Source organism: Peromyscus maniculatus, chromosome 9 (assembly GCF_049852395.1).
Source record: "Peromyscus maniculatus bairdii isolate BWxNUB_F1_BW_parent chromosome 9, HU_Pman_BW_mat_3.1, whole genome shotgun sequence".
In the NCBI taxonomy this organism is placed as follows: Eukaryota; Metazoa; Chordata; class Mammalia; order Rodentia; family Cricetidae; genus Peromyscus; species Peromyscus maniculatus.
The window spans coordinates 40,068,275-40,093,839 of record NC_134860.1 but is presented as its reverse complement, the minus strand read 5'-3'; the positions used below and the strand labels follow the sequence as shown (position 1 = coordinate 40,093,839).

At 43.4% G+C, this 25,565-nt stretch overlaps 1 protein-coding gene across 8 annotated transcripts in view; it reads right to left on the bottom strand.

Annotated features, from left to right (window-relative positions):
• Usp54 (ubiquitin specific peptidase 54) overlaps positions 1 to 25,565 on the bottom strand; it is a 95,369-nt gene that overhangs the window by 13,171 nt on the left and 56,633 nt on the right. For 2 of the 8 annotated variants that reach the window (XM_076544715.1, XM_076544719.1), the window contains exons 11-19: positions 23,600 to 23,770; positions 20,007 to 20,138; positions 19,490 to 19,867; positions 18,871 to 19,102; positions 14,661 to 14,791; positions 11,330 to 11,497; positions 6,216 to 6,335; positions 5,120 to 5,315; positions 1,282 to 2,669 (exon numbers count right to left, since the gene is read on the bottom strand). In XM_076544715.1, the coding sequence (XP_076400830.1) occupies positions 1,282 to 2,669; positions 5,120 to 5,315; positions 6,216 to 6,335; positions 11,330 to 11,497; positions 14,661 to 14,791; positions 18,871 to 19,102; positions 19,490 to 19,867; positions 20,007 to 20,138; positions 23,600 to 23,770 (2,916 nt within the window). Of the gene's footprint in view, positions 1 to 1,281; positions 2,670 to 5,119; positions 5,316 to 6,215; positions 6,351 to 11,329; positions 11,498 to 14,660; positions 14,792 to 18,870; positions 19,103 to 19,489; positions 19,868 to 20,006; positions 20,139 to 23,599; positions 23,771 to 25,565 lie in introns of all 8 variants that reach the window. The other 6 variants (XM_076544716.1, XM_076544720.1, XM_016003388.3 and 3 more) reach the window with 5 other exon arrangements.

Genomic DNA, 25,565 nt, shown 5'->3' with positions numbered 1-25,565 from the left:
CGGATCTTTGTGAGTTCGAGGCCAGCCTGGTCTAGAGAGCGAGATCCAGGAAAGGCGCAAAGCTACACAGAGAAACCCAGTCTCGAAAAACCAAAAAAAAAAAAAAATTATTTATTTTTATTTTATGTATGAGTGTTTCACCTGCATGCATGTCTGTGCACCACATGAATGCAGTGCTCACAAAGGCCAGAAGAGGGCATCAGTTGTGACCCAACATGTGGGTGCTGGAAATTGAACCCATGTAGTCTTAGTCTGGAAGAGCAGAAAGGGTTTTTTGATTTGTTTTTGTTGTTATTTTGAGACACGGTTTCTCTGTGTAGCCCTGGCTGTCCTCGAACTCATTCTGTAGACCAGGCTGGCTTTGAACTCACAGAGATCCACCTGCCTCTGCCTCTGGAGTACTGAGATTAAAGGGGTGTGCCACCACTGCCCAGCAAGCAGAAACTATTCTTTCTGTGGGTTCTGGGAGTCAAGTTCAAGTTGCTAGAGTTGTGCAGAAAGTGCCTTTTCTCACTGAACTATCTCAGTGGCATGATACTATTCTTAATACTTGATTTGAACTTGATGTCTTCGAATTCTTTTGCTCTTTCATTAGAAGAAAGATCAGTGAAGTAGATTCCAGGTTTTCTGCATTCATTAAAATCTTTCCATATTAACTTGTCTTGTGTACCTAAAGAGTACTTAGAAAATGTTATTGTAAAATCTACACTAGAATGCAGCTCAGAAACAGATAACGTCAACTCTTAAGTATATGCAGTTTCCAAGGAACATACATGGCAGTGCCTGGAAGAACCAGAGAAGGTCTTCATATTGCTAGCTTGGTAAAATCGGAAAATGCCATAGCAGAGACTTGGTTTAGTGTGGCTATCCTTGTTTCAAGATGAACCTGGAGCCTGATTCTTGGATTAATTTAACATCTAAAACACACACAAAAAAGAGGACTCTTTTCAGCCTTCCCCATTTCACGCTAACTCACTCTCACTGACCTATGAACTACTTCTTTACACTACATTCTGGAGAGCCCACAAGCAAATACTTACGTGGTCATTCCCTTATAAGGAAGGGATCACTCTCTTAGGGATTATTCTGACCCCATCTCCATTCTGGCAGGAAGGAAAAGGGGGAAAAAGCCTAGCCCTTGTCCTGAGGCTGTAGGAGGAAAGTCAGAAGTTTTATTGCATCTAAGAAAGATAGTGATGCTGTACAGAACACTACCCCTCCTTTGATCTTGTTCTCTGGCTTTCAGCTTTTATATATCCCCACCACTGCTTGTATTTTTACCTGTTTGGTTAAGAGGCTGCCAAGCCACATCCTGTGACCTCCATTCAGAACAGCCAGTTCGAGAGGCCTGAAGACTGGCTTGGTAGAGAGACTCCAATTCAGAGGTCTCCTGCTCTGTGTCTTGGTTCCAGTGTGGATGCAAAAGGATGTGATTTCTCTCTGGGTAGGTTACACATGTATGGGAATCATGGGAGGAGGACTTGATTCCTGGCCCAGGGCCCCTGTGTTTAACCTGAGAATCACAGAGCCTTGTGACGTTTACCCAGGAATCCAAAGGCAAAGAAGTCCCCAAGATGACACTGCTACCCAGCTCCTTAGGCCTAGTATCTGTCACTTGGGATAGCCTTCCTTGGTATATATGTGGCTCAGCCAACCTGGGCTGTCCTCTTCCAGCGGTGTCTCCATTGGGAAGCCCAGAGTCCATGGCAAGAGGAGGATGATCAGCAGCATCTTCCCAGGAGGGCAGTCTTTCCCTGCCATCTAGAGAAGGCTGCTGTTTTACCCAGTGACAGTGGTCTTTTCCTGGACCCTGGTGTAATGGAGGCATCAAGTCAGAAGGAGAGTTCTTCCTTAGACCATTTGGCAAACTTCGATCCTGGGAACCTATAACATCCCTCATGGAGGTATTCTGCATCTTCTGGAACTGCTCTGCCAATGAGCGGACAAGTCCTTTTGTACTGGGAAACTCTGGCCTATAGGGCTCCTCACTGCCTCTGACCACCTTTGAAGTCAATGAAGTTTGGAGACTTTGGGCTTGAAGATGTTGGTTAAGTTTCTGCATGGGGTCAGTAGCATGAAGCTCAGGTGAAGAAGCAGCAGACATTATGGGGTGGCAGGCTCTGTAAGGAGGAATACTAGGCTGAGCTGATGAACCTGAAGGACTATTTAGGCTATGTATAACTATCTCAGAAGTGGCTTCTCCTGTTGAATGGGACCAAGGCACCACCATGGATGTGTCAACAGGGCGCTTCTTTTCTTCGAACAGCCTATCTCCAACTATGTCTCTCCCTTCTGGTGGTGGGAATTTGCTGCAGCTGCTGCTGTCCTCCCTGTGGCCTTGGAGCTTATCTTCAAGGGCATCCAGTGGCAGGCATTCATGCTGAGAATTCCTCTCAATTCTACCTGCTGTTGTAGGTAACTCCTGCCTGGGGAATGCAGAGGGATTAATGCTGTCCACCTCAAATGAGGTCAGAAGCTTCAAAGATCTACTAGGGGAACTGTGCTGTGAAACAGAGGAAACAGGCGACTCCAGGGGGAGGGATGGGTGTGACTCATGGCAGGAAGCAGGTGAGTGGAAGAAGGTAGAACTGGCCCCACACTCTGTTTCCCGGCAGGGATCCAGCTGTGCCTCCTGGTTTAACAATACTTGGAGCGGGACAGGCTGCTCACTGAAAGAAATGGAGAGAAGCAGTCATAAGGTGCCTTGACTAACTATAACACTTCCAAAAAGAACTATTCACTCCTCCACTTACAGCTATTCAAAGATACAGTGACGAGAACGAGAAAGACAGACACAAACAGAGCCACAGGTCCCCAAAAGAAAAAGAAGGTAGTATTATCTAGCCAATGTCACCACCAAGTTCGTATCTGTGGTATTAAGTACAGTCTTTGCCAATACTCTCCACTACCTGTGAAGTCCCATTCCAATCACATTCTTCCTGCAAATTAAAAAAACAGAAACTGCTTTTCCCACATACGATGACACAGAAGGGAAGCCTATGAATCGCTCATACCATACAACAAAATTCCCAGATGCTATATAAGGAGGGAAATCCTCCTCTAGGGTCCTATGGGGCAGCTCGGTAAAAAAGGAAAAGTATACTATTATTATAGAGTACAAGGTGATACGGATTCCTGGGATACACAGAAATCACTCTGATGTTTCCTCACAGTCACAGTCTCTTCACGCTGAGGAGTGGGAATCGGAACAAACTGCAGTTAGTTGACTCTCATTGTTTTCTATTTCTGACCAAAACATGTGCAGTCTTATAGGACACTGCAACCTTTCCAACTTTAGATTATCAGATCAAGATTAAGAATCTGAAAATCCAAAACCAGAATGCTTCAAACTCCAACTGTTTTTGAGCACAGACACAATAATGTAGTAAATATGGACCCGGGAACATCTCAGACTTCAGATATCAGGGCTGAGGGTATTCAACCTATCTCTGTGAGTGTTTCAAAATCTGAAAGAAAAAAAAAAAGAGATCTGAGCTGTGTGGCCCAACATTTAGGAACCAGAGACAGAAGAATTGTAGTAGGCTTGAGACCGATACAGACTACCTCGCAAGTTCCAGGCTTTGTAAAGCAAAACCCTATCTCAAAAAATAAAGAGAAAAAGGTAGAGGGAAGAAAGAGGAAGGGAGGAAGGGAAAAGGAGAGAGAGACAGACACAGAAAGACAGAGATACAAGAGAGAGCTAGAGAGAAAAAGAAAGAGACAGAGACAGAGAGAAAGGGAAAGAGACAGAAAAATGAACGACATAAAAACAGAGAGACACACAGAGAGGAAGAGAGACAGAGACAGAGAGAGAGAGAGAGAGAGAGAGGCAGACAGACACGGACTGACTTCTGGTCTCAAGCCATTTTAGATAAAAAGATTCAACTTGTATATTACAAATGTTTGCAGGTTTAGTCACCCGTCACTCTTACAACACGAATGTAACCCTCTGCAGGACACCTTGGGTTCAACCACAGAATGGAGGAGACGAGGGTGGTGGCAAACAGGTCTGTAACACTAGCACTCCAGAGGCAAAAGCAAGATCAGGAGTTCAAGGCCTCCAGGCCCTAGGTAGCCTGGGCTAGAAGAAATTCTGTCTCAGAGGTAGGAAAAGAGGAGGGAAGCAGAGAGAAAGGGGAAAGCCTTGGCATCCAACAGATCTAGATTCGAGTTCTATACTTCTACAACTTACTAGCTAAGTAACAATCTTCTCTGCAGTTCCCTTACTCAGAAAGCATGCTAGCTTACAGCCCACATTTCATCAGGGGCTGTTACCATGTAATAACAAAATAAAGCAGAAAGTGCTTGGCTCTGAACTGACCCAGGCAAATGCTCAAAAATGCCAACAAACATAATGGGGCAGATAGTCAAAAGATAAACAACCAAGGCAGAGGATGTGTACCTCACTGGTAGAGCACTTGTCTAGTAGTATATACAAATTCCTGGGTTCCATCCCCAGCAAAACACACACACACACACACACACACACACACACACACACACACCCCTGAAAAGAAAAAGTTATCTGCTTTTATTATACTTATATTTTGAAAACTATTCAAATTTATTACTAGCCAAAGTTAATTTTTACTTAAATTCATTTATTCTACATAAAAGCCAAATTAAAACCCCTAAAATACGGGAACTACCCCAGTACCTCTTGGGACTTTTTCCCAGTCCTGACCTTAGGGAAGCAAACAAAGAAAATCTCTGTGTCCCTTCCCTATGGTTTAATCAAAGGAAGATAAACCGGTTTTTTTCTCTGAGGAATGGGAAACACTAAAATCCCAAAATTAATCAAATGTTTGCTACTACATGAAAGGCAGACCAGATCCCATAAGAACATAATGAATATAAATATAATAATCGTGCTGTTCTGCAAGTCCAGGAAATTTGGAGAACTTGTTACTTTGTACTTTTTTGCATCTTTCTAGGAAGCGTTAAGAAAAGGACCATCTATGTAATGAGCTTTTGTATCTCTGACCTGAGAGAAGAAAATCTTAGCAGTGTATTTTCCTCTCTTCCCTGGTAATGGAGAAGACACTAGTTCGCGCTACGGAGCACCCATGATCACTTCCTCCCCTGATGTCCATCAACTAATGTGGTTCTCAAGCACTACCTTGTCAGCTGAGGGAGGGCGCCCCCCTGTGGTGGGAGAGAGGCTGAGGGCTGCACCGGCTGCTGCGATGATGGTTGCTGCTGCATGCGATCCTGCAGGCTTCGTGCTTTTCGAATACTGATTTGCAACTTCTTATCGACTAGGGCTCTGCTGTGCGTGCTAGAGCTGGCACCATGCAGGGTAAGTCTTAGTTTAGCTAAAATGCAAAAGAAAATATAGCAGAAACAACACAAAATACGAACAAAAATAAAAGAACAAAAACTAAACCAAAACCAAGCAGATAGGCGGTAAAACAAAATATGCAGCAGGAATGCAAGGCATGGACTATGCATGCGCTGTCCAGGGCGCAGAACTGGCTCGGGCTCTGGGGAACATTCATGGAAGCCATGGAGGCCAAACATGTTAATTCAAATTTAAACAAACAAAACACTAAAGAAAATAAAACAAAACTTAAAAGGAACCAGGAAGATAAACTAGTGCTTGGAGGTTGCCACTCTTATCTTTTCACTGACCTGTTTGACTCTGGTCTCCACACTCTGCTCCCAACTCCCCTTTCTGATGGCCAACAGCAAAAAAATAATATCCAAACCTGCATCTGTCTTTATAGAGACAGCTTCGTGGGGGTCATACTCAAGAGTCAGATACCAGTTCCTAGCCTTAGTCCCTTGCTGTTACATCATGGTACTGCATACCAGGAAGGCAGGGGAGAAACAAAAAGAATGGAATATGACAATGAAAAGGTACTGGCCCAGGAAGTCAGAGCCAGTTCACTCAGTCTTGCTACTCATCAGGCAGTGACTATAGGAAGAGTGGGCTAACCTCATTTCTGAAATCTAACTATGTTTTGGGGGAAAAAGCCGACACAATTGATGAATTCATCTGAGGCTTCCTGTTGAGGTTGTTCCAGTAAATGTCCACAAACCAGTGACACCACCAGGTACACTTTGAACTCTCAAGGGCAAGGATAGCTAACTGGCCTCAACTTGGGAACACAAGAGACATTAAAAACTGTTCACATGGCCATCTGCGTGACAACACAAGTACCTACTGTGGAGTTAGTCGAAAATGCCACAGCCGGAGCAGCTGAGTTACTTACAGATAGCTTCGTTACAGAGAGCCAAAGCTGCAGCACAGTCTCCCTTTTGTTCCAGATGCAGCGACTCTTCAAATACTGAATTTGCCTCTTGCAAGGACCTTTCAAAGCCGTCACTCCTCCCTGAAAGGGTCAGCACTTTTCATTTTTATTATAATTAATTCCAACTTCTCCTATGACTGTTTCTTTTCTTTGGGACACACAGATCCTTGTTGAGCCACTGACCTAACTGTCCACTGCTATTAAGAAGTCTTTAGAACATGTAAGGCATCCACTTTTGCCTTAACTGCGACCTAACCAATGCCAGAAAAAGGGAGGTACGTGACTGCCACATTCACATTCCAACTCTAATACGTCCTCAAGGAAAGAACAACTGTCCATAGTAGCAACATGACTCTTAGTCCTGGAACTGAACAGCTCTACCACGAAATGACAAGACATACCTTGTCAACTACCATCAGAACACCCCAGACTTCTACTGCTGTAATGGCAACCATGGTTTAACTAATCTGTAGAAAGTCATCCAAACCACTCCCTCCTAGAGCTACATTTCTCTCTCCACCACTCTGCTCTATCAATACACCTCTTGGGAAGAGGAGGTCTATAGTTTCTATTTCAATGTATCTACCACAGCAGGTGAACTGCATTTGTACATGGACTGACCTTTCTGTAGCAATACAAAGTTTTGCTTTCATCATGCCTCGCTCACCAAAAGTATCCCAAAAAGCCACCTCCCATATAACAAGCATGGGCTAATTCTCCCTACTCCCAAAGTGCATGTGGGTCAAGGTAAGTACAAACAAGTATCCAGGAACAGTGCCAGATGAAAGGACTAAGAAGTATAGTACAGACAACTTTGTGAAGGATGTCTAGTATCCTTACCTTCTGTTCCTCTATAAGCATAAACTGGTGGTAAGTTAGAATGTGAATTCACCATGGTTGGAACTGACAATGAGCTTTCACTTGGTCACAGGGTTTGGAAGAATGAATTTCCAGACAGGTATGATGGCACATGCCTATTTTCCCCAGCACTCTGAAGGTAGAGGCAGGAAGATCCCTGATCTACATAGCAAGCTGCCAGCCAGACACAGTTAAATAATGAGATACTGTCTCAAAAAATCAAATCAAATCAAAAATGAAGCAGAATAAAAAGTCTGAGTCGTTTCTCTTCATAATGTCACCCTTCCCCTATCCTCAACTTACCTTCAGATGGGCACTGTGGTGACATATTTGTGTACCCTAATAAACTTGCCTAAGAATCAGAGGACAGAGCCAGCCACTAGATTAGACAGAGGTCAGGCAGTAGTGGCACACACCCTTAATCCTCTAACTCGGGAGGCAGAGATCCGTCTGGATCTCTGTGAGTTCAAGGCCACACTGGGCTACATGAGATTGATCCAGTGTAGGAGAGAAAACAGCTAGGCGGTGGTAGCCCACACCTTTATTCCCAGCACTTGAGATCTCATGCCTTTATTTGGGAAGCACAGACACCTTTAATCTGAGGAAGTAATAGGGCAGGGCAGAGAAAGATCTATAAGGCATGAGAAAACAGGAACTCTGTTTAGACTGAGGATTTCATAGAGGTAAGAACTAGTGGCTGGCTGATTTACTTCTCTGACCTTTCGGCTTTTACCCTGATAACTGGCTCTGGGTTTTTTATTATAAGACCATTTAGAAATTCGAACAACAGGGCATAATAAGAAAGGCTCGGCTACAACTTTAACTAATCCACATCCTACTTCATTTAGCTTTTAGAAAGCAAGAAGGGCCAGGCATGGTGACGCAAGCCTTTAATCCCAGCATTCAGGAAGCAAAGGCAGGCAGATCTCTGTGAGTTCGAGGCCAGTCTGGTCTACAGAGTGAGTTCCAAGATAGCCAGGGCTACACAGAGAAAGCCTGTCTGGTGGGAGAGGTGGGGACAGGAAAGAAAGAAGAGAAGAAAAACAAAAGAGCAAGAAGACAGTAGAAAGCAGATTGGTTCTGAAAACCTTGGCAGTCAATTTCTCCCCCATCTCTAGAACTCTGATTTCCCCCAGCCCTAGACCCTAAATTCTTTCACTACAATTAGAATCAATTAAATCAATTAGAGGTGGTAGCTTGAAAAAAAAAAAAAAGGAGGAGGTTGGGGGGGTGGGAAGGCCAGGCATGGAGGTACACACATATAATCCCTTCAGAGGCCCAGGGAAGATAGTGAGACCATGTAAAAGTTCTCAATTTTACAAAGATCTAGGCAAACTATAGTTAATGAATCAGTATGCTAGCTTTAATTTTTTTGGGGGGGGCAGGTTTTCAAGACAGGGTTTCTGTGTAGTTTTAGTGCCTGTCCTGGAACTCGCTCTGAAGACCAGGCTGGCCTTGAACTCACAGAGATCCGCCTGCCTTTGTGTCCAGAGTGCTGGGATTAAAGGCTTACGCCACCGCCACTCAGCCCAGATTGAAATCTTTATCATCTAGAATCTCAGCACTCCATGCTTTGCTCTTCTAGTAAGGCTGCACCAAAAGCATATATAGAGAGCTGACAAGGAAACATAACCAGTAGGATTCACTTTAACGCGCGGTTTAACTAAGAGTCGGGAAAGGACAAAGAGAAACAGCAGAATTATAACTTTACACCAAGGCACAGCACACAGGCCTGTAATCTCAGCACTTGGGAGGAGGACCACAACAACTACTAGGCCAACTTCACCTACAAAGTGAGTTCTAGGCCAGCCAAGGCTAGAAAGTGATGAGACCAGATCTCAAACAAGGAGAGTTAAAAAGGCTGAGGAGATGGTTCAGTTTGCCCTACAAGTACACATGAAAAAAAGCCAGGTATTGGAGTATCCATTGGAATCCTAGCACTGGGAGGCAGAACTAGGTGTGTGCTTGTGTTCACTAGCCAACCAGATTAGTCTACTTAATTAGGTTCCAGACTAAAGAACATACCCCCCTGGGGGTGGACAAGATCTAGGGTTGTCCTCTGGTTCCACATGCACTCACACACATGTGTACCTGCACACATACAAACATAGACACACAAAGAATAGTATAAACTGGAACTTCAGACTGACAAAACTTGAGTTCAAAATGAAAAGTAGACGATCCAAATATAGAAATCGCTAAGAGGAATTGAAATTATAAAGCTCTTTTTTTAAATTTTATTTTTGATTTCAATGAGACAGGGTTTCTCTGCTATCCTGGAACTCACTCTATAGACCAGGCTGGCCTTGAATTCAGAGATCTGCCTGCCTGTGCCTCCTAAGTGCTGGAACTAAATCTGTGAGCCACGACACCAGGCTTTAAAGTGTATTTTGAAACAAACACAACAAATAACTTGGGAAATAGAAGACAAAAATTGTCCTGAATCAAAAGGAACTAGGAGGTAGGGAATGTAGCTCAGCAGTAGAGAGCCTAGCAAGGGTGAAGCCCTGAGTTCAATCCCTAGTATCACAAAAAGGAGAGAGAGGAGAGAGGGGGGAGAGGAGAGAGAGGGGAGAGGGGAGAGGGGAGAGGGGAGAGGGGAGAGGGGAGAGAGGAGAGAGGAGAGAGAGGAGAGAGAGGAGAGAGAGGAGAGAGGAGAGAGGAGAGAGAGGAGAGAGAGGAGAGAGGAGAGAGAGGAGAGAGAGGAGAGAGAGGAGAGAGGAGAGAGAGGAGAGAGAGGAGAGAGGAGAGAGAGAGGAGAGAGGAGAGAGAGGAGAGAGAGGAGAGAGAGGAGAGAGAGGAGAGAGGAGAGAGAGAGGAGAGAGGAGAGAGAGGAGAGAGAGGAGAGAGAGGAGAGAGGAGAGAGGAGAGAGAGGAGAGAGGAGAGAGAGAGGAGAGAGGAGAGAGGGGGGAGAGGGGAGAGGGGAGAGGAGAGAGAGGAGAGAGAGGAGAGAGGAGAGAGAGGAGAGAGAGGAGAGAGAGGAGAGAGAGGAGAGAGGGGGGAGGGGGGAGGGGGGAGGGGGGAGAGGGGAGAGGGGAGAGAGAGAGAGAGAGAGAGAGAGAGAGAGAGAGAGAGAGAGAGAGAGAGATTGGAGAGAGAAGAGAGAGAAAGTAGAAAGAAAACACCACAGACCACAGTAAGATTAGAAGAAAAGCTGTCCCCAGTTAAGACTACTTAGTCCAGAAAGCTACTTGATGTATGGAAAGAGCTGGGACAAGCAGCCAGTCATATGGCATTGGTTCCTAGACGCCATATTATTTTACCAGCAGAACCTATATAAAGAAGACACCGCAAGCTGCTGAACTCCCTATTTTGAAGACCAGTCTCAGGGTACAAAGTGATAATACAAAGCTAATTTGGCTTTGTGGTTTTTGGTGAAGGTAATTAACCAATACGAGGCAGGTGTGGAAGTTCATGTCTATGCACATCTTATGAGATTTGGGAATGAGTTGTCATGGGATCAAAAATAAATCACGGTTGGGTGTGATGGTACATAGCTACCACCCCAGTTACTTGGGAGGCTAAGACAGGATGATATGAGGTCAAGGCCTGTCTGGGCAACAAAGGGAGAACCCAAAACCAAAACTGAAAGCAAAACTGGCAAATTACGGCTGGGAATACAGCTCTGACACATCTGCCCTGGCATATGCACCACCTTGCATACTAAACACATTACCGCCCTTTCTTGCTCTCTGAGTTAAGATTTGTTCTACTTACACATTTCAGAGATGTTTAAGGAAAACATTTTCCCTGAGTTTCCCTATCTCTAACCATCAAGCTTTAAACTTTTTTTTTAATTTTATGCATATTACAGGTATTTTGCCTGCATATATGTCTATGTACCTCATGTGTTCCTGGTGCCTGTGGAGGCCAGAAAAGGACATCAGATGCCCTGAGACTAGAGTTATAGGTGGTTGTGAGGCACCATGTGGGTGCTGGGAATCAAACCCAGGTCTTCTAGAAGAGCATCCAGTGCTTTTAACCACTAAGACATCTCTTCAGCCCCTAACTTTCAGGTTTTTAATGGATGTACCTAGAAGTAGTGCTATCTCTAATCAATAAGTTTTTCCGTTCATAACTTAGTTCTCATCACAGTAGTTAAACCAAGATAAAATCAAATACTGCTAAACAGTAGGTAAGAAATTTCTAAGTGATGATCTTACTTTTTGCCTTTTCTCTCTGTCCCCATTACCTACAGCCTAATTCTCACAATTACCCTGATTCTGCAGTTCATCCAAGTCCATGTATCTGCTGGGATGAGGGTTAAACCCTTTAGCAGCCTCTAATTCCTTCTCCCGTTTCTTTCGAAGTTCCTGTTCCTGGGCCCGCCTGGCCACTTCTTCCTGTAGTTCATCCAGCTCACTTTTAGAGGTGATCTCCCCACCTGAGATACAAGCCAAGATGAGAAATTACAACAGTTCCAGAATCAAGTTGAATTATTGGTTAACTTTATGGTTACCATACCATTATTCCTGTGGAACGCTTGCTTTCCAGTTCATGCTTTGGACAGTGCTTTCCCTATCAGATTCAGAGCCATGCATGAGCCATGAATAACGATGATGTTAACAACAACATATATATTTTCAATATTTCATTAACTGTAACAGTATAACTCCTAACATTTCTTAAGCATTTTCAATATACTAAAAAACAGTTTAAAAGCATTTTGACATATATTATTTCATTTAATTCTCTCAAGTGATAAGGTAGACACCCAGGTTATTTTAGAAAAAAGGAAAACTGAGACACAGAGGGGCAGCACAGACAGCAGATGGGAGAGCTGACTTCAAGTCACGTAGGTTCAATTCAGCTGGAGCTACTGGTGCTGGCCCATGATCCCAGCTACTCCAGAGGGTGATGGAGATGATCCCAGCTACTCCAGAGGGTGATGGAGAAGGATAACAAGTCCAAGGCCTACTTAGCTTATAGAATAAGTTCAAAGCCAGCTTAGACAACTTAGTGAGACCCTGTCTCAAAAAGTATCTGGTCATGGTACTAATACCTGTAATACCAGCACTTGGGACGCTGAAACAGAGGAACTACCATGAGTTCAAGGCCAGCCTGAGTTATATAGTAAGTTTCAAGTCAGTATAGACTAGAGACAGAGAACCTATCTCAGAGAACAAAACCACAGCAAGAAGCTGGGTTATAGCTCAGTGGCAAAGCACGTGCCTAACATGTATGACCACCAAACTCCAAGGTTCAATTCCTGGTTTAAAAAAATTAAAAAAGTTATTTTTCCCCTCTTTAATTTCTTAATTAATTAAAAGTTTAATTTTTTTAAACTTTTCTTTTTTTTTCCCCCAAGATAGGGTTTCTCTGCATAGCTTTGAGCCTGTCCTGGAACTCGCTTTGTAGACCAGGATGGCCTTGAACTCACAGAGATCCGCCTGCCTCTGCCTCCTGAGTGCTGGGATTAAAGGTGTGTGCCACCACCGCCACCTGGTAATTTCCACCATTTTTAAAAAATTGGTTTGTAAATTATCCACAGTGAAAACTCATCTTTAAAGAGTTCATTGATGAGTCTAAATAGATTGGGAATGATATCCATGATAAATCAAGTAAAACTGTGGGAGATAGAATAGTATGTATAGTATGTCTCCATTTTTAATAGTAAGACCTATATGTATGTACATAAACATCTAGACTTTTTTTGAGTCAGTGTATTTAATATCACTTGCATGTATTGCATACCAGAGGGAGCAACCATGACTCAGCAAATTTCCCCGTTCACTTTACATGTCAACCACAGGTGCCCCTCTCCTCCCACTCCATAGTCTTCCCCCTCAACCCACCCCCTCATTCCCACCTCCTGCAAGGCAAGGACTCCCATGGGGAGTCAGCAGAGCCTGGTACATTCAGTTGAGACAGGTCCACGCCCCTCCCCCTGCACCAAGGATGTGTAAGGCGTCCCACCATAGGCACTGGGCTCCAAAAAGCCAGCTCATGCACCAGGGATTGATCCTGATCCCACACATCTAGACATTTATATAAGCATATATACCAGTGTTAGCACTGGTTCCTTCAGTTTTAGAAGGTAAAAAGCAGGTTATTGAATTGTTGGACCCAATTTACTTCTATAGTTAGGTTTATTTTGTTTTTTGGTTGGGTGTGTGTATATGTGTGTGGTGTACCTGTGTGTCTGTACACTTCGTCACATGTGGATGCATGTGTATATGTGAGTGAAAAAATGTTGTCATCACTTTGTTAAATGTCTTTTGCCTGTTAAGAAAGAAGATTATATTCGATCCAATTTGTCCAGAACTGAGGACTGACAGGGAAAACCGTAAGACTCAGTTTTTACTATACTGAAAAGGTACCATCTATCTGAAGAGACTAGAAGGGATAGTAGGTTCATCCACATTCACAAGTTTCTTAAAGTAATGTTACTCGACATGAAATAAGTTAAACCATGAAGGATCAGCACAGTATGTAATTTCAGGAGGAAGCAGGCATGGCTTCTGCCTTTAACATACCCAGGATTCCAAGTGCACCTTTCTCTATATATCCCTCTGCCTGGCAAGTGTCAGCACCAATACCTAAGCACATCTTCTTCCTGTTCCTGCACACTCCTTTCCACAGCTCTAAGAACCAATGAGCAACTGTCAATCAACTGGTAGGTATGAGACTATGATACAGAGGCAAGGGAGGGGTCAACACGAATTGCTCATTTCATAGTTTTGCCCACGTTTATGTTGTATCTCAGTTTATAACAACATCAATCACTACGAAATTCATTTCTTTTTTTTTTTTTAAGATTTATTTATTTATTATGTACACAGTGTTCTGTCTGCATGCATGCCTGCAGGCCAGCAGAGGGTGCCAAGTCTCATTACAGATGTTTTTAAGCCACCATGTGGTTGCTGGGAATTGAACTCAGGACCTCTGGAAGAACAGCTAGTGCTCTTAACCACTGAGCCATCTCTCCAGCCCTGGAATTCATTTCTCAAGATCTTGCCTAGACCAAGGAGAGCCCTAGGACTTACTCTTCTAAGGAATGGAACTATTTTTTAACATCATGCATCATATTTCTGTCCCTCCTCATTTCATAAAACTCTTTGCAATGTTAAAACATTCAGGCAAGCTGTGGGAAACAAAAACTGGAGAAACTGAGGAAAAGCAACTGAAAAGTCTTCCATTAAACTTGGGGGTGGGTATGTTTAGATGGGTGTGTATATTCATTAGTATGTGTGGGTACCTGTGTGGGTGCATATGTATGCCAGAGGTCAAACTTGAGTGCTATCCTCAGCAGCCATCCACTCTGCGTCTTGAGACATGATCTCTCAGTAAGGCCTGGGACTTGCTGATTCAGCTTGGCTGGCTGGCTGGCCAGTGAGCAATATGAATATGCCTCCCCAGCATGTTGGGAACTGAACTCAGGTCTTCATGGTGCATAACAAGCACTTAGCTACCAAGCTAGGTCTCCAGCACACACTTTTACATTTTGATGGAATTCTCAAACAACAATTGTCTTTTAGTGGAAGTATGCTCAACAAAGCTGTTTCCCAAATAGAACTGGTGGTCTGATCCAGTATCTTCCTGTTTACCTGAGAGAGGATGAGTCTTTGTCCAGCCAGTCATGGATGCTGTGGAGTCTACCTCCAGGATGCTACTGCTGTGGGACTTTGGGATATGACGCCAAGAAGGGACAAACCCTGGTCTCTTTGTGCTTTGATCCCTTTAAAAGAGAATCCATAGTAGTAAAAGTTTCGAAGGGTGGCTTCTAACAACATTCCTAAGACTAAAATTTCAGAACAGAAAGCAAACATCATAAAAGCTTGGGAACCAAGGTCAGGAGACAAAACCACGATGCAGCAGCTCCAGAGGCTGAGGCAGGAGGATAGAATAAGTATAGAATTCCAGGGTTAGGAAACAAGAATAGAACAAGAATTCATCTCAGATTGAAAAAAGAAAAAGAAAAAACAGCTTTTTGTAATGTACATTATATTGGTAAATTCTCTATTTATGCTTTTTAAAAGCCTCTGGGGTGGGCATGCCTTTAATCTCAGCACCCAGGAGGCAAAAGCAGGTGGATCTGTGAGTTCTAGGCCAGCCTGGTCTATAAAGTAAGTTCCAGGCTAGCCAGGACTACACAGTGAGACCCTGTGTACAAACAAAACAAAATAGCAAACAAAGAGAAAAGGGGGGGGGGGTGGACTCTGAGAGTAAGGAGGCTGTACCTGTCTCCCTGAAAGGTCCTGTCCTGTTTTCCTTTCTGTTTGCTGTTTCCTCAGCAAGCTGCTAAGAGTGTTAAATAACATTGTGTCCAGGAGACTGGAGAGACGGCTCAGCGGTTAAGAGCATGGGATGCTCTTCCAGGACTTAGGTTCAATTCCCAGCACCCACATGGGAGCTCACAACTGACTGTAACTTCAGTTCCTGGGGATTTGACACCCTCACACAGACACATGTGCAGGCAAAACACCAATGCACATAAAATATAAATAAATAAATAAATAAATAAATAAATAAATAAATAAATAAATAAATAAATAAATAAATAAAGTTGTCTTAAGTAGGATTATAATGTCTTTTTGTTTTTTCAAGACAGGGTTTCTCTGTGTAGCTTTAGAGCCTGTCTAGATCTCGCTCTGTAGACCAGGTTGGACTCGAACTCACTCACAGAGATCCGCCTGACTCTTCCTCTGAGTGCTGGGATTAAAGGCGTGTGCCACTGCTGCCCAACTGTATTATAATATCTTTAAAAGATAAATAATTTTTTTAAAAAATTGTGTCCTTGGACTGGTAAGATGGCTCAGCAGGTAAAGGTGCTTGCTACCTGGCCTGATGACCTGAGATCAAACCAAGGAAGCCCTACGGTGGGAGAGAAGTGACTTCTACAACTGTCCTCGAACCCATTCACATAGGAAATGGAATTAGAAGGTCACCCATGGAAAGAACAGAAGAAGACTGCGCACCAGGATTCTCAGTGGGATGCTGCAGCCAGCTGCCTCAGCTTCTCTAGCCAGTTTCTGCTAAATGACTGTATGCCCCAAATTTGATTGTGTTGGCTATGTGCTATCATTTGCTCTTTTACATGAAGCCTCAGCCAAAGGGACACTCAGCACTGTTCAGGATTCTCTCAATCAGGAACTCCAATAGGCTGCCCCAAGGGGCCTTCCCTAGTCAATATCTGATGAATGCTTCTGAGCCCCAAACTAATGATGTTACCTTGTGCTTGCATTCTCAATGGGGCTACTCTAGTCTTCTCTGAATGCTTTAGTACATCAGATTTTATGATGTCTCATTGCCTCTTTGCTGCCCACTCTTCATCCTTTTGTCTTTCGCTTGCTTACTTCATAAACTCACTCACTCCACTAGACTGCTTGGGAAACAGACACCTGTGTTCTTCTCTAGTTCCCTTCACAAGTTGTGCACCTAATAGTATATGGCTGCTGGGTGGTGGTGACGCACACCTTTAATCCCAGCATTCAGGAGGCAGAGGTGGGTGGGTGGATCTCTGAGTTCAAGTCCAGCCTGGTCTACAAAGTAAGTTCCAAGACATCCAGGGCTGCACAGCGAAACCCTGTCTCAAAAAAAACAAAACAAACAAAATAAAACAGAACAAAAGTATTGAGCAGACACCCAAATTCTATTACATGAATTAATGAACATATTCTCATATTATTTTCCTCTTTCTTACTAATATCTTTTGGAGGACAAAACTGAGAAACTTACCATGCTGGGCAAGTACTCTACCCATTGAGTGAAATTCAAGCCCAACATACTAAACCTTTATAGCATTTTCTCATGCATAAAACTGAACAGGGTCTGGTAGGCAGGCAAGAACAGTGAAGAATAAGGATATGGCAAAACTCTTTCAAAACAGCTAGAAGGTTAAAAATACTGCTTCTGGTTGTGGGGAAGGGGGATGGGTGGTGCGTGCCTTTAATTCCAGCAGAGGCAGGTGAATTCCTGTGAGCTCCACAAATCAAAGCCAGCCTGGTCTATGGTGATATTTTATTTGTACTGAAATGTGATTTTAATTCTATGTTAATAAATAAAGTTGCCCTGTGGTCAGAGCTATTAGAGCCATAGCAAGAGCGTGGTGGTTAGAAGAGCTAGGTAGATTTCTGTGTGTTCAGGGATACAGCCAGTATTGGAGACATACGCCTTTAAGACCTGGAGGACAGTATTTACAGGCAGTGACTGATGAGGCAGTCAAGTGGTTGGGTTTATAACCAATGAGAAGGCAGAACAGAAAGACTATTTAAAGACAGACAAACAGGAAGAAGCTCTCTCTCGGGGAAGCTAGGAGCACTGCAGGAGGTAAGATTTTAGCTCTGAGCTCTGACCTCTCGGCTTTCTCTTTTACATTGGCTCTGTGTTTCTTATTTTAATAAGACGATTGGTTACATCTACACTGGTCTATAGAGCAAGTTCCAGGACAGCCAGAGTTACACAGAGAAACCCTGTCTTGAAAAAACAAAATAAATAAAATAAAGTAATAATAATATTGCTTCCACAGCAACTATAAAAACAATGTATAGAGAGCAAAATGAGGCCTTCAAGCAGGGTATAATGATCTATATTAAACTGTCATTATTATGTTATGGGATTATGATTATCAATGGTTTCATAATTGGGACCCCAGTAACTCAAAAACCAAGAAAGAAAATAAGAATAAATTACAGGTTGGATTTCTTCTCTGATTTTAAAATCAATGTTTTGATTCACTAATGCATCTTTTGTTGAAAAACATTTACTAAACAATTATTTTTTAATGTGTATGTATGTGCATACATGTGTGGGGGTGCCTATAGAAGACAGAGTAGTATAGGTCAGAGCCCCTAAAGCTACAGTTACCTGACATGGGTGCTGAGATCCAAATTTAGGTCCTTTACAAAAGCAACAGTACTTTTAATTGCTAAGTGATCTCTCTAGACCCCTAAACAATTTTTCAAATAAAAATGTAGGATTGTAAATATTCACAATGTGTGTGGTGAGGCACTCCTGTGATCTCAGCACTCTGGAAATGGGGCAAAAGAATCAGCTTAAGTTTAAGGTCAATCTGGGCTACAAAATGAATTCAAGACCAGCCTGTACTACATACAATATTCTATTCAAGAGACAACACAATGCTTGTGGCACAATGGGTTAATACTCAGGCTGCCAGGAGTAAAGCAGAAATCAGCACCCATTACCTCACAGGGGCAAAAGCAGCTCAAATCCCATTCATTATGAATGCCACAAACGGTACAATTTTAAAAGCCTGCATTTGTAGCCTGCATTTGGGCAGTGGTGGCGCACGCCTTTAATCTCAGCACTCGGGAGGCAAAGCCAGGTGGATCTCTGTGAGTGCGAGGCTAGCCTGGTCTACAGAGCGAGATCCAGGACAGCCATGAAAACAACACAGAGAGACCCTGTCTCGAAAAGCAAACAAATAAACAAAAAACAAACTTATATTCAGGTTGTACATTAGATCTCTAGAGTTGCTCATTCTACATGCCTGACAAATGAACATTTTACAAGTTGGCAGCATTATCCTTGTTAGCATTCTCTGTAGTCTTACAACTTTATTATAGTTGCTTTAAGTACGTACTAAACAAATATTACTGAATAGCTAATGCTTCAAATGAAAAGCCACTGCCTTTACTCCTCCTCCCAACAGAGGGTGCTGCTGCTATAGAAAAGCAGGTAGAGAATATGGTCAGTGCTAAAACCTCTCTCTTCACTCGCCTAATTCATAGCTGAAAGCTCCGAGTAGGTAGCTCACATTGTGCAAAGAACTGGGGCTATTAAAAGACCAGACAATACCTGTAGACATTCAAGCTCTCAGGAGGGGCTGCATCCAAGCTGACAGGGCTGCTGCTGTTCCTCTCACTGCTCTCATAGCCAGACTCCATCCGCTGGATTAGGCGTGGATGCTGCTCTAAAAGATGAGAGCCTGGCCGGGCTGCACTCCAGGGTTTATGCTGGGAGCTTGGTCCACCAGCTTGAATGTCATAAGCAGGTGGCTTGCTTATTTCATCTGGCGTAAATTCTTTAGCTAGTCAGATATAGAGGAGGTAGATTTAGCATTTGTCTAAATGAAAATCTAACTAAACCTCCACTCTAAAAATTATCCACTAAAGTCATATCTTCAAAAAACATGACATCAGAGTAAAGATGTTCCTTGCCAGCTATACCAGAAAACTCAGGATTTTTTTTTTTTAATTCATTATCTATACTGTATTCTGTCTGCAAGCCAGAAGAGGGCACCAGATCTCATTACAGATGGTTGTGAGCCACCATGTGGTTGCTGGGAATTGAACTCAGGACCTCTGGAAGAGCAGTCAGTGCTCTTAACCTCTGAGCCATCGCTCCAGCCCAGGATTTTTAAATACATAAATCAATTGTATTTGAAAGCCCATTTGTTCCCTTATTCTCTGCTCACCTGAATCTTCAGAAAAGGTTCTAAGTTGGGTGTAGCCACAATGCTTCCTTTTGTCCTTACTAAAAATGCTGTCAATATTCAAAGACTCTCGTTTGGGTCTCCATGTTGGGCGATACTTGCTGGAAGAACTGGATTTTGCCTCACTACTGGTACTCTCAGTTTCCCAGTCCCGAGAGTGTAAAGGCAAGTTCCTTGGTGGTGTCTTGTCTGGCTGGTCTCCTGCCCTGCCCGCACAGGGAGATCCTACATTGGTCTGAGAAGCCAAGGAAGGCCTGCTATGGATCATATTGCTGACTGTCTCTTTGAAATCCTTCAGCCTGCTTGTGCTGCTAGACTTGGAGGCGCTCCTAGGAGCCTGCTTCTCTTTCAGTGTTTCTCCTAAAAATCAGAGAAGGAAAGAAAAACAGTGTTTAAGATAATCACAAATGCCCTCCCCCTAAAGCTAAGAAAGTAAGGACAAGCCTTTTGGGAAACAGACAAAAGTTTAACAAAGGAAATAGGAGTGCAGATGGCTTGCCTTCACTGTGGTACCCGGAGGCCTGTGGCTCATCGCCTTTCCTCCTACCACGGCCAGAACTCCTCTTGCGCTCTACCAAAGACCCTTTCTTCGATGTGTGCTTCTGATTACATTCACTATCAGTCAAGTGCCCTGAAAGAACAAGGAAATGGGGTAAGCTTCTTTCTGCAACTGACCTCTACCCTCTTGAGTCTCCTTTTGGGATTTGTAATAGTGCCACAAATTTATTATACACATGGAGCAGACACTGTAAGGGTCAGAACTATCTGATGCAAGTGTAAGACTGTCTCAGTAGGTAAGTGTAGAAAAGCTCAGGTAGTCAATGGTGCCTTCCAAATCTATAACATATCCTGAACACACTCATCATCGTTCCCAGGGGTCCAGAGGAACTAACGATGCTGATTAACAACCTCTGTCAGCTCTTCAGTGCTGAGGAAGCAAACTTTGACAAGACTAAGTAGGAATGAGCCATCAGCTCACGGTAATTTTTCAAAGGAAAAAAAAATATTATCTAAAAATGTCATGAACTCCTATTTTTTTTTGTTCTTTCTCCCACCCTCTTTTTTTTCCCTCTATGTAACCCTGTCTGTCCTAGAACTCATTTTGTAAACCAGGCTGGCCTCGAACTCAATGTAGATCAACCTGCCTCTGCCTCTCAAGTGCTGGACTAATGGTGTCTGCCACCACACCCAGCACTTTCTTCCTTTTTTAAATCTGAAGCAAATGGGTTTTATTTTGTTTAATTAAGGTAGAATCTTGTTGGAGTATTGCTTTTATTTTATACAGTCCAAACTGGCCTTAATTCACAGTAAGTCTCCTGCCTCTTGAATACTGGGATTACAGGCATGTATCACACCTACCTCCCACTCTCATAAACTGAAGACAGAATTTGCTTTTATGTATTTGGCAACAGCTCTCATTATGTATGGCTTTAGGACGCAGTTCTAAATCCTCTGTAAATGTGAATTTTAGAAGGCATTTCGATTTTGATTGATTCTCATTCTCATCTCCAATCTATGTTTTACCAAATCTGGCTTCACTCAGACATTCATAATTCTTTATCAGTAATCATTGAGAAACCCCAAGGGAAATCAGTATTTTATGTAACTTTCCTAGTATCAAGCCCATAATATGCAAATGAGCATGATTTAAATTATACAGAAAGGTCATATTCTAAAGGATATAATCAGCTAAGCAGCTGGAACCCAGAACGTGAATTAAGTTTGATGACAGGCTAAGAGAAACCACCCAGATTCTCAAATGCATGGGAGCTAACAAATTCTTTATGACATACTAGTATACAAAGAGCCTTGGAAGCATTCAGGTTACCAGTAACGCGATGTGATGGATACTATTCTCAACCAATTGCCTCATGCAATTTTTTACTGCTTTTATCCATCTATTTGTTTATTTGGGCCCATGAGAAAGACTTACAAAAAGAGAAAATCACCTATAGCAACTAAATGATACCAAGGTTAAAACTCCTACTGACCTAAACTTAACATGTACATCACTCCCTCACAGGAATGGCTTCTTTCTGACTCACAATTCCAGAAAGATGGCCTTTAAAAAACAATTGCATCTAACACCATCTAGAAAATAGTCTTCATGAGAAACCTAATGAGTCTGACCAAACTTCTAGGTCCAACTACCAATGTATAAGAAAGAGGAAGGGGGCGGTGGTGGCGCACACCTTTAATCCCAGCACTAGGGAGGCAGAGGCAGGCGGATCTCTGTGAGTTCCAAGCCAGCCAGGACTACAAAGAGAAACCCTGTCTTGAAAAACCAAAAATGAGAGAGAGAGGAGAGATAGATAGATAGATAGATAGATAGATAGATAGATAGATAGATAGATAGATAGATAGATAGATAATAGGTAAGTAGGCAGGCAGGCAGCAGACACTGGTGGCACATGCCTTTAATCCCAGCAATTAGGAAGCAGAGACAGGCAGATCTCTGAGTTTGGGGCCAGTCTGGTCTACAGAGTGAGATCCAGGACAGCCAGGGCTACACAGAGAAACCCTGTCTCAAAAAACCAAACAAACAAACAAAATGCAGGCAAAACACTCAAACACATAAAGATAATAAAATAAATCTAAAAAAAAGTAAGAAATAACCTAAAAGACCCATCGCAATGTTGGGAATCTCATTCTGATTTGGAGGAAACACACAAAGCCGTAAAGACGGCACTCCCAACAGCGGAGCCCTCAGTGCTCAGCAGCAGCAGGCAGAATTCCTTTTCTTTCTCTTTGGTTTCCATGCAGGACTCAAACACAGAGCCTTTCGCACGTTAAACACACACTGTTCAGTGAATACATTCCCTGCCTTTATTACTATTTTTAAGTATGCTTGCAAATGATTCATGTTATTTTAATAGATACTAAAGTATCTATGGAATAAGTAATATAATGTCTTGAATTTGCTTCAAAATAATTGAGGAATAGGGACATCAGTAAAATTACAATGGTCTTGGGTCACAGTTACTGAAACTTGGTGATAAGTACATGAGGGTGGGAAGTACTCTCTGTTGTATATTTAGAACTGTTTGAAATTCTCTATTCTTATCAAAGGTGCAGCAGGAGAAATGGCCAGTGTTTAACAGCACTGACTGATCTTCCAGAGGACTTGGGTTCAATTCCTAGTACCCATATGGCAGCTCACAACTGTCTGTAACTCCACTTCCAGGGGATCCAAGGACCTCTGTGGGCACCAGGCATATACATGGTACACAGATATCTATGCATGAAAAACACCCATATAAAAAATAAAAATTTTTCAAAAGGAAAAAAATTTTGGGGGGGTTTTGCGACAGGGTTTCTCTTGTAGCTTTGGAGCCTTTCCTGAAACTCACTCTGTGGCCCAGGCTGGCCTCGAACTCACAGAGATCCACCTGGCTCTGCCTCCCAAGTGCTGGGATTAAAGGCGAGCCTGGTGAAAATTTTTTGTAAAAAGGAAAAGACTAAAGAACTGATCTGAATCCATGCCAAAGTCCTTAGGCATTTAGACAGTGTTTCATGCCTTAGCTCTTCTATTTCCTGTAACTTTCCATCTCAGCAGTCATTCTCCATGCTTCCCTCTGTGCCCTGTAATGGCATCTTCCACTGATACAATCACAGACTTAAAAACAATTCAAGGATTCTTCTGTATGGAATGTACAATAATAAGCAGGCCATCCTTTATTTGCATGTCTGTCCTTCAGAAACCTAGGACGAGGATGATGAACAGGTATTCCCCACCCATAAATACTCCCTCTTTTGAAGACTTTCACTCAAAACCATGGCATGAAACACGACCAGGTAGAAGACAAGGCAAAAGGGATTTAAGGGATCAAAAGGACATTAGGACAAAGGTAAACGTAAGAAAAATTACATTGATAATCATATTACATGGTCCGTACTGATGTACTGCTATATGCAATGGAGCATCGTTGTTCATTCAAAAGTATCTTATTTCTTTGTATTCTACTAAATTACCCAAATTCTGCACTTTTCTGCCTTGCATATTACTTACTACTTGCCCCAGTTTCTTTTTCCTAGGAGACTTTCTATGCAGGAATTGAATCAGGCAAGCAGGATCCTATGTTAAGTCCCTACCTGTGTCCCGACTGCTCTGAGACATGGAATCATTCTCCACATTATAGATGACTGTCCCCTGAGAATCAGAAGAGAAGTGACTGACCACAGACTCATGGTGAGAATGTCTGTAGGGATAGCTCTCCGTTGAGGAATCTGTTCGAGTGTCACTTGAGATGGAAGGCTCCCTTCCTGAAGGAAGGAGGAGACACAGAGGAAAAGGTAAGGAAAGAGAGAACAGTGACAGAGGTGAGGAAGGAGATGGATGCAACAAAGACCCATAAGGCAAGAACTTCCTCCAAGGAGGGGTGAGAAGAAGACACCACAGAGCCATTCTTCCCAACACCCATCTTCCAGGTAATCCAGACACACACACAATTCCTCCCACCCCGTCCCTACCTTGCTGAAGCCCTCACTTTGCCTGCCACTGTGAAAAACTGTGGGGTTTTTAGAAAACCTATGGGGGAAAGTGAAGAAATGAAAAAGTTGTGAGACGTAAGATCTATATAGATGGAAAGCCCCAGGCCAACCTGTCACACCTGCCAGCTGTTCACCTGTCTTAGAGGCTCTCTCCTATACTGTCACACCTGCCAGCTGTTCACCTGTCTGTCTTAGAGGCTCTCTCCTATACAGTCACACCTGCCAGCTGTTCACCTGTCTTAGAGGCTCTCTCCTATACTGTCACACCTGCCAGCTGTTCACCTGTCTTAGAGGCTCTCTCCTATACTGTCACACCTGCCAGCTGTTCACCTGTCTTAGAAGTTCTCTCCTATACAGTCACACCTGCCAGCTGTTCACCTGTCTTAGAGGCTCTCTCCTACAGTCACACCTGCCAGCTGTTCACCTGTCTTAGAGACTCTCTCCTATACAGTCACACCTGCCAGCTGTTCACCTGTCTTAGAGGCTCCTATACAGTCACACCTGCCAGCTGTTCACCTGTCTTTGAGGCTCTCTCCTATACAGTCACACCTGCCAGCTGTTCACCTGTCTTAGAGGCTCTCTCCTATACAGTCACACCTGCCAGCTGTTCACCTGTCTTAGAGGCTCTCTCCTATACAGTCACACCTGCCAGCTGTTCACCTGTCTTAGAAGTTCTCTCCTATACTGTCACACCTGCCAGCTGTTCATCTTAGAGGCTCTCTCCTATAGTCACACCTGCCAGCTGTTCACCTGTCTTAGAGACTCTCTCCTATACAGTCACACCTGCCAGCTGTTCACCTGTCTTAGAGGCTCCTATACAGTCACACCTGCCAGCTGTTCACCTGTCTTAGAGGCTCTCTCCTATACAGTCACACCGGCCAGCTGTTCACCTGTCTTAGAGACTCTCTCCTATACAGTCACACCTGCCAGCTGTTCACCTGTCTTAGAGGCTCCTATACAGTCACACCTGCCAGCTGTTCACCTGTCTTAGAGGCTCTCTCCTATAGTCACACCTGCCAGCTGTTCACCTGTCTTAGAGACTCTCTCCTATACTGTCACACCTGCCAGCTGTTCACCTGTCTTAGAGGCTCTCTCCTATAGTCACACCTGCCAGCTGTTCACCTGTCTTAGAGACTCTCTCCTATATAGTCACACCTGCCAGCTGTTCACCTGTCTTAGAGACTCTCTCCTATATATGTTGCTTTAAAATGACATACACATTTTTAGTATCTTTGAGGAATTTGGGGGCTATTATTCATTCTTTAGTGGGAATATGTCCGACAAGAAGACTTTTTCCTGAGCCCCTAGCTGAAATAAACACAACAGACAAATGAGCACTTGACTGAAGGAAGAAGTAGAGCAGGTCTGGATGAGGCACAAAACAGGAAGAGCGGTTAGACCTGGTATAAGCCCAGCACTCGGGAGGCTGAGGCAGGAGGATCACCATGAAATAGAAGCCAGCCTGAGCTACATAGTGTGTTCCAGGCTGGTCTGTGCTGCATAGTAAGGCTCTGGCTCAAAAAACAAACCAAATCAAAATAAAACCTCAGAAGAAACACAACAGGCC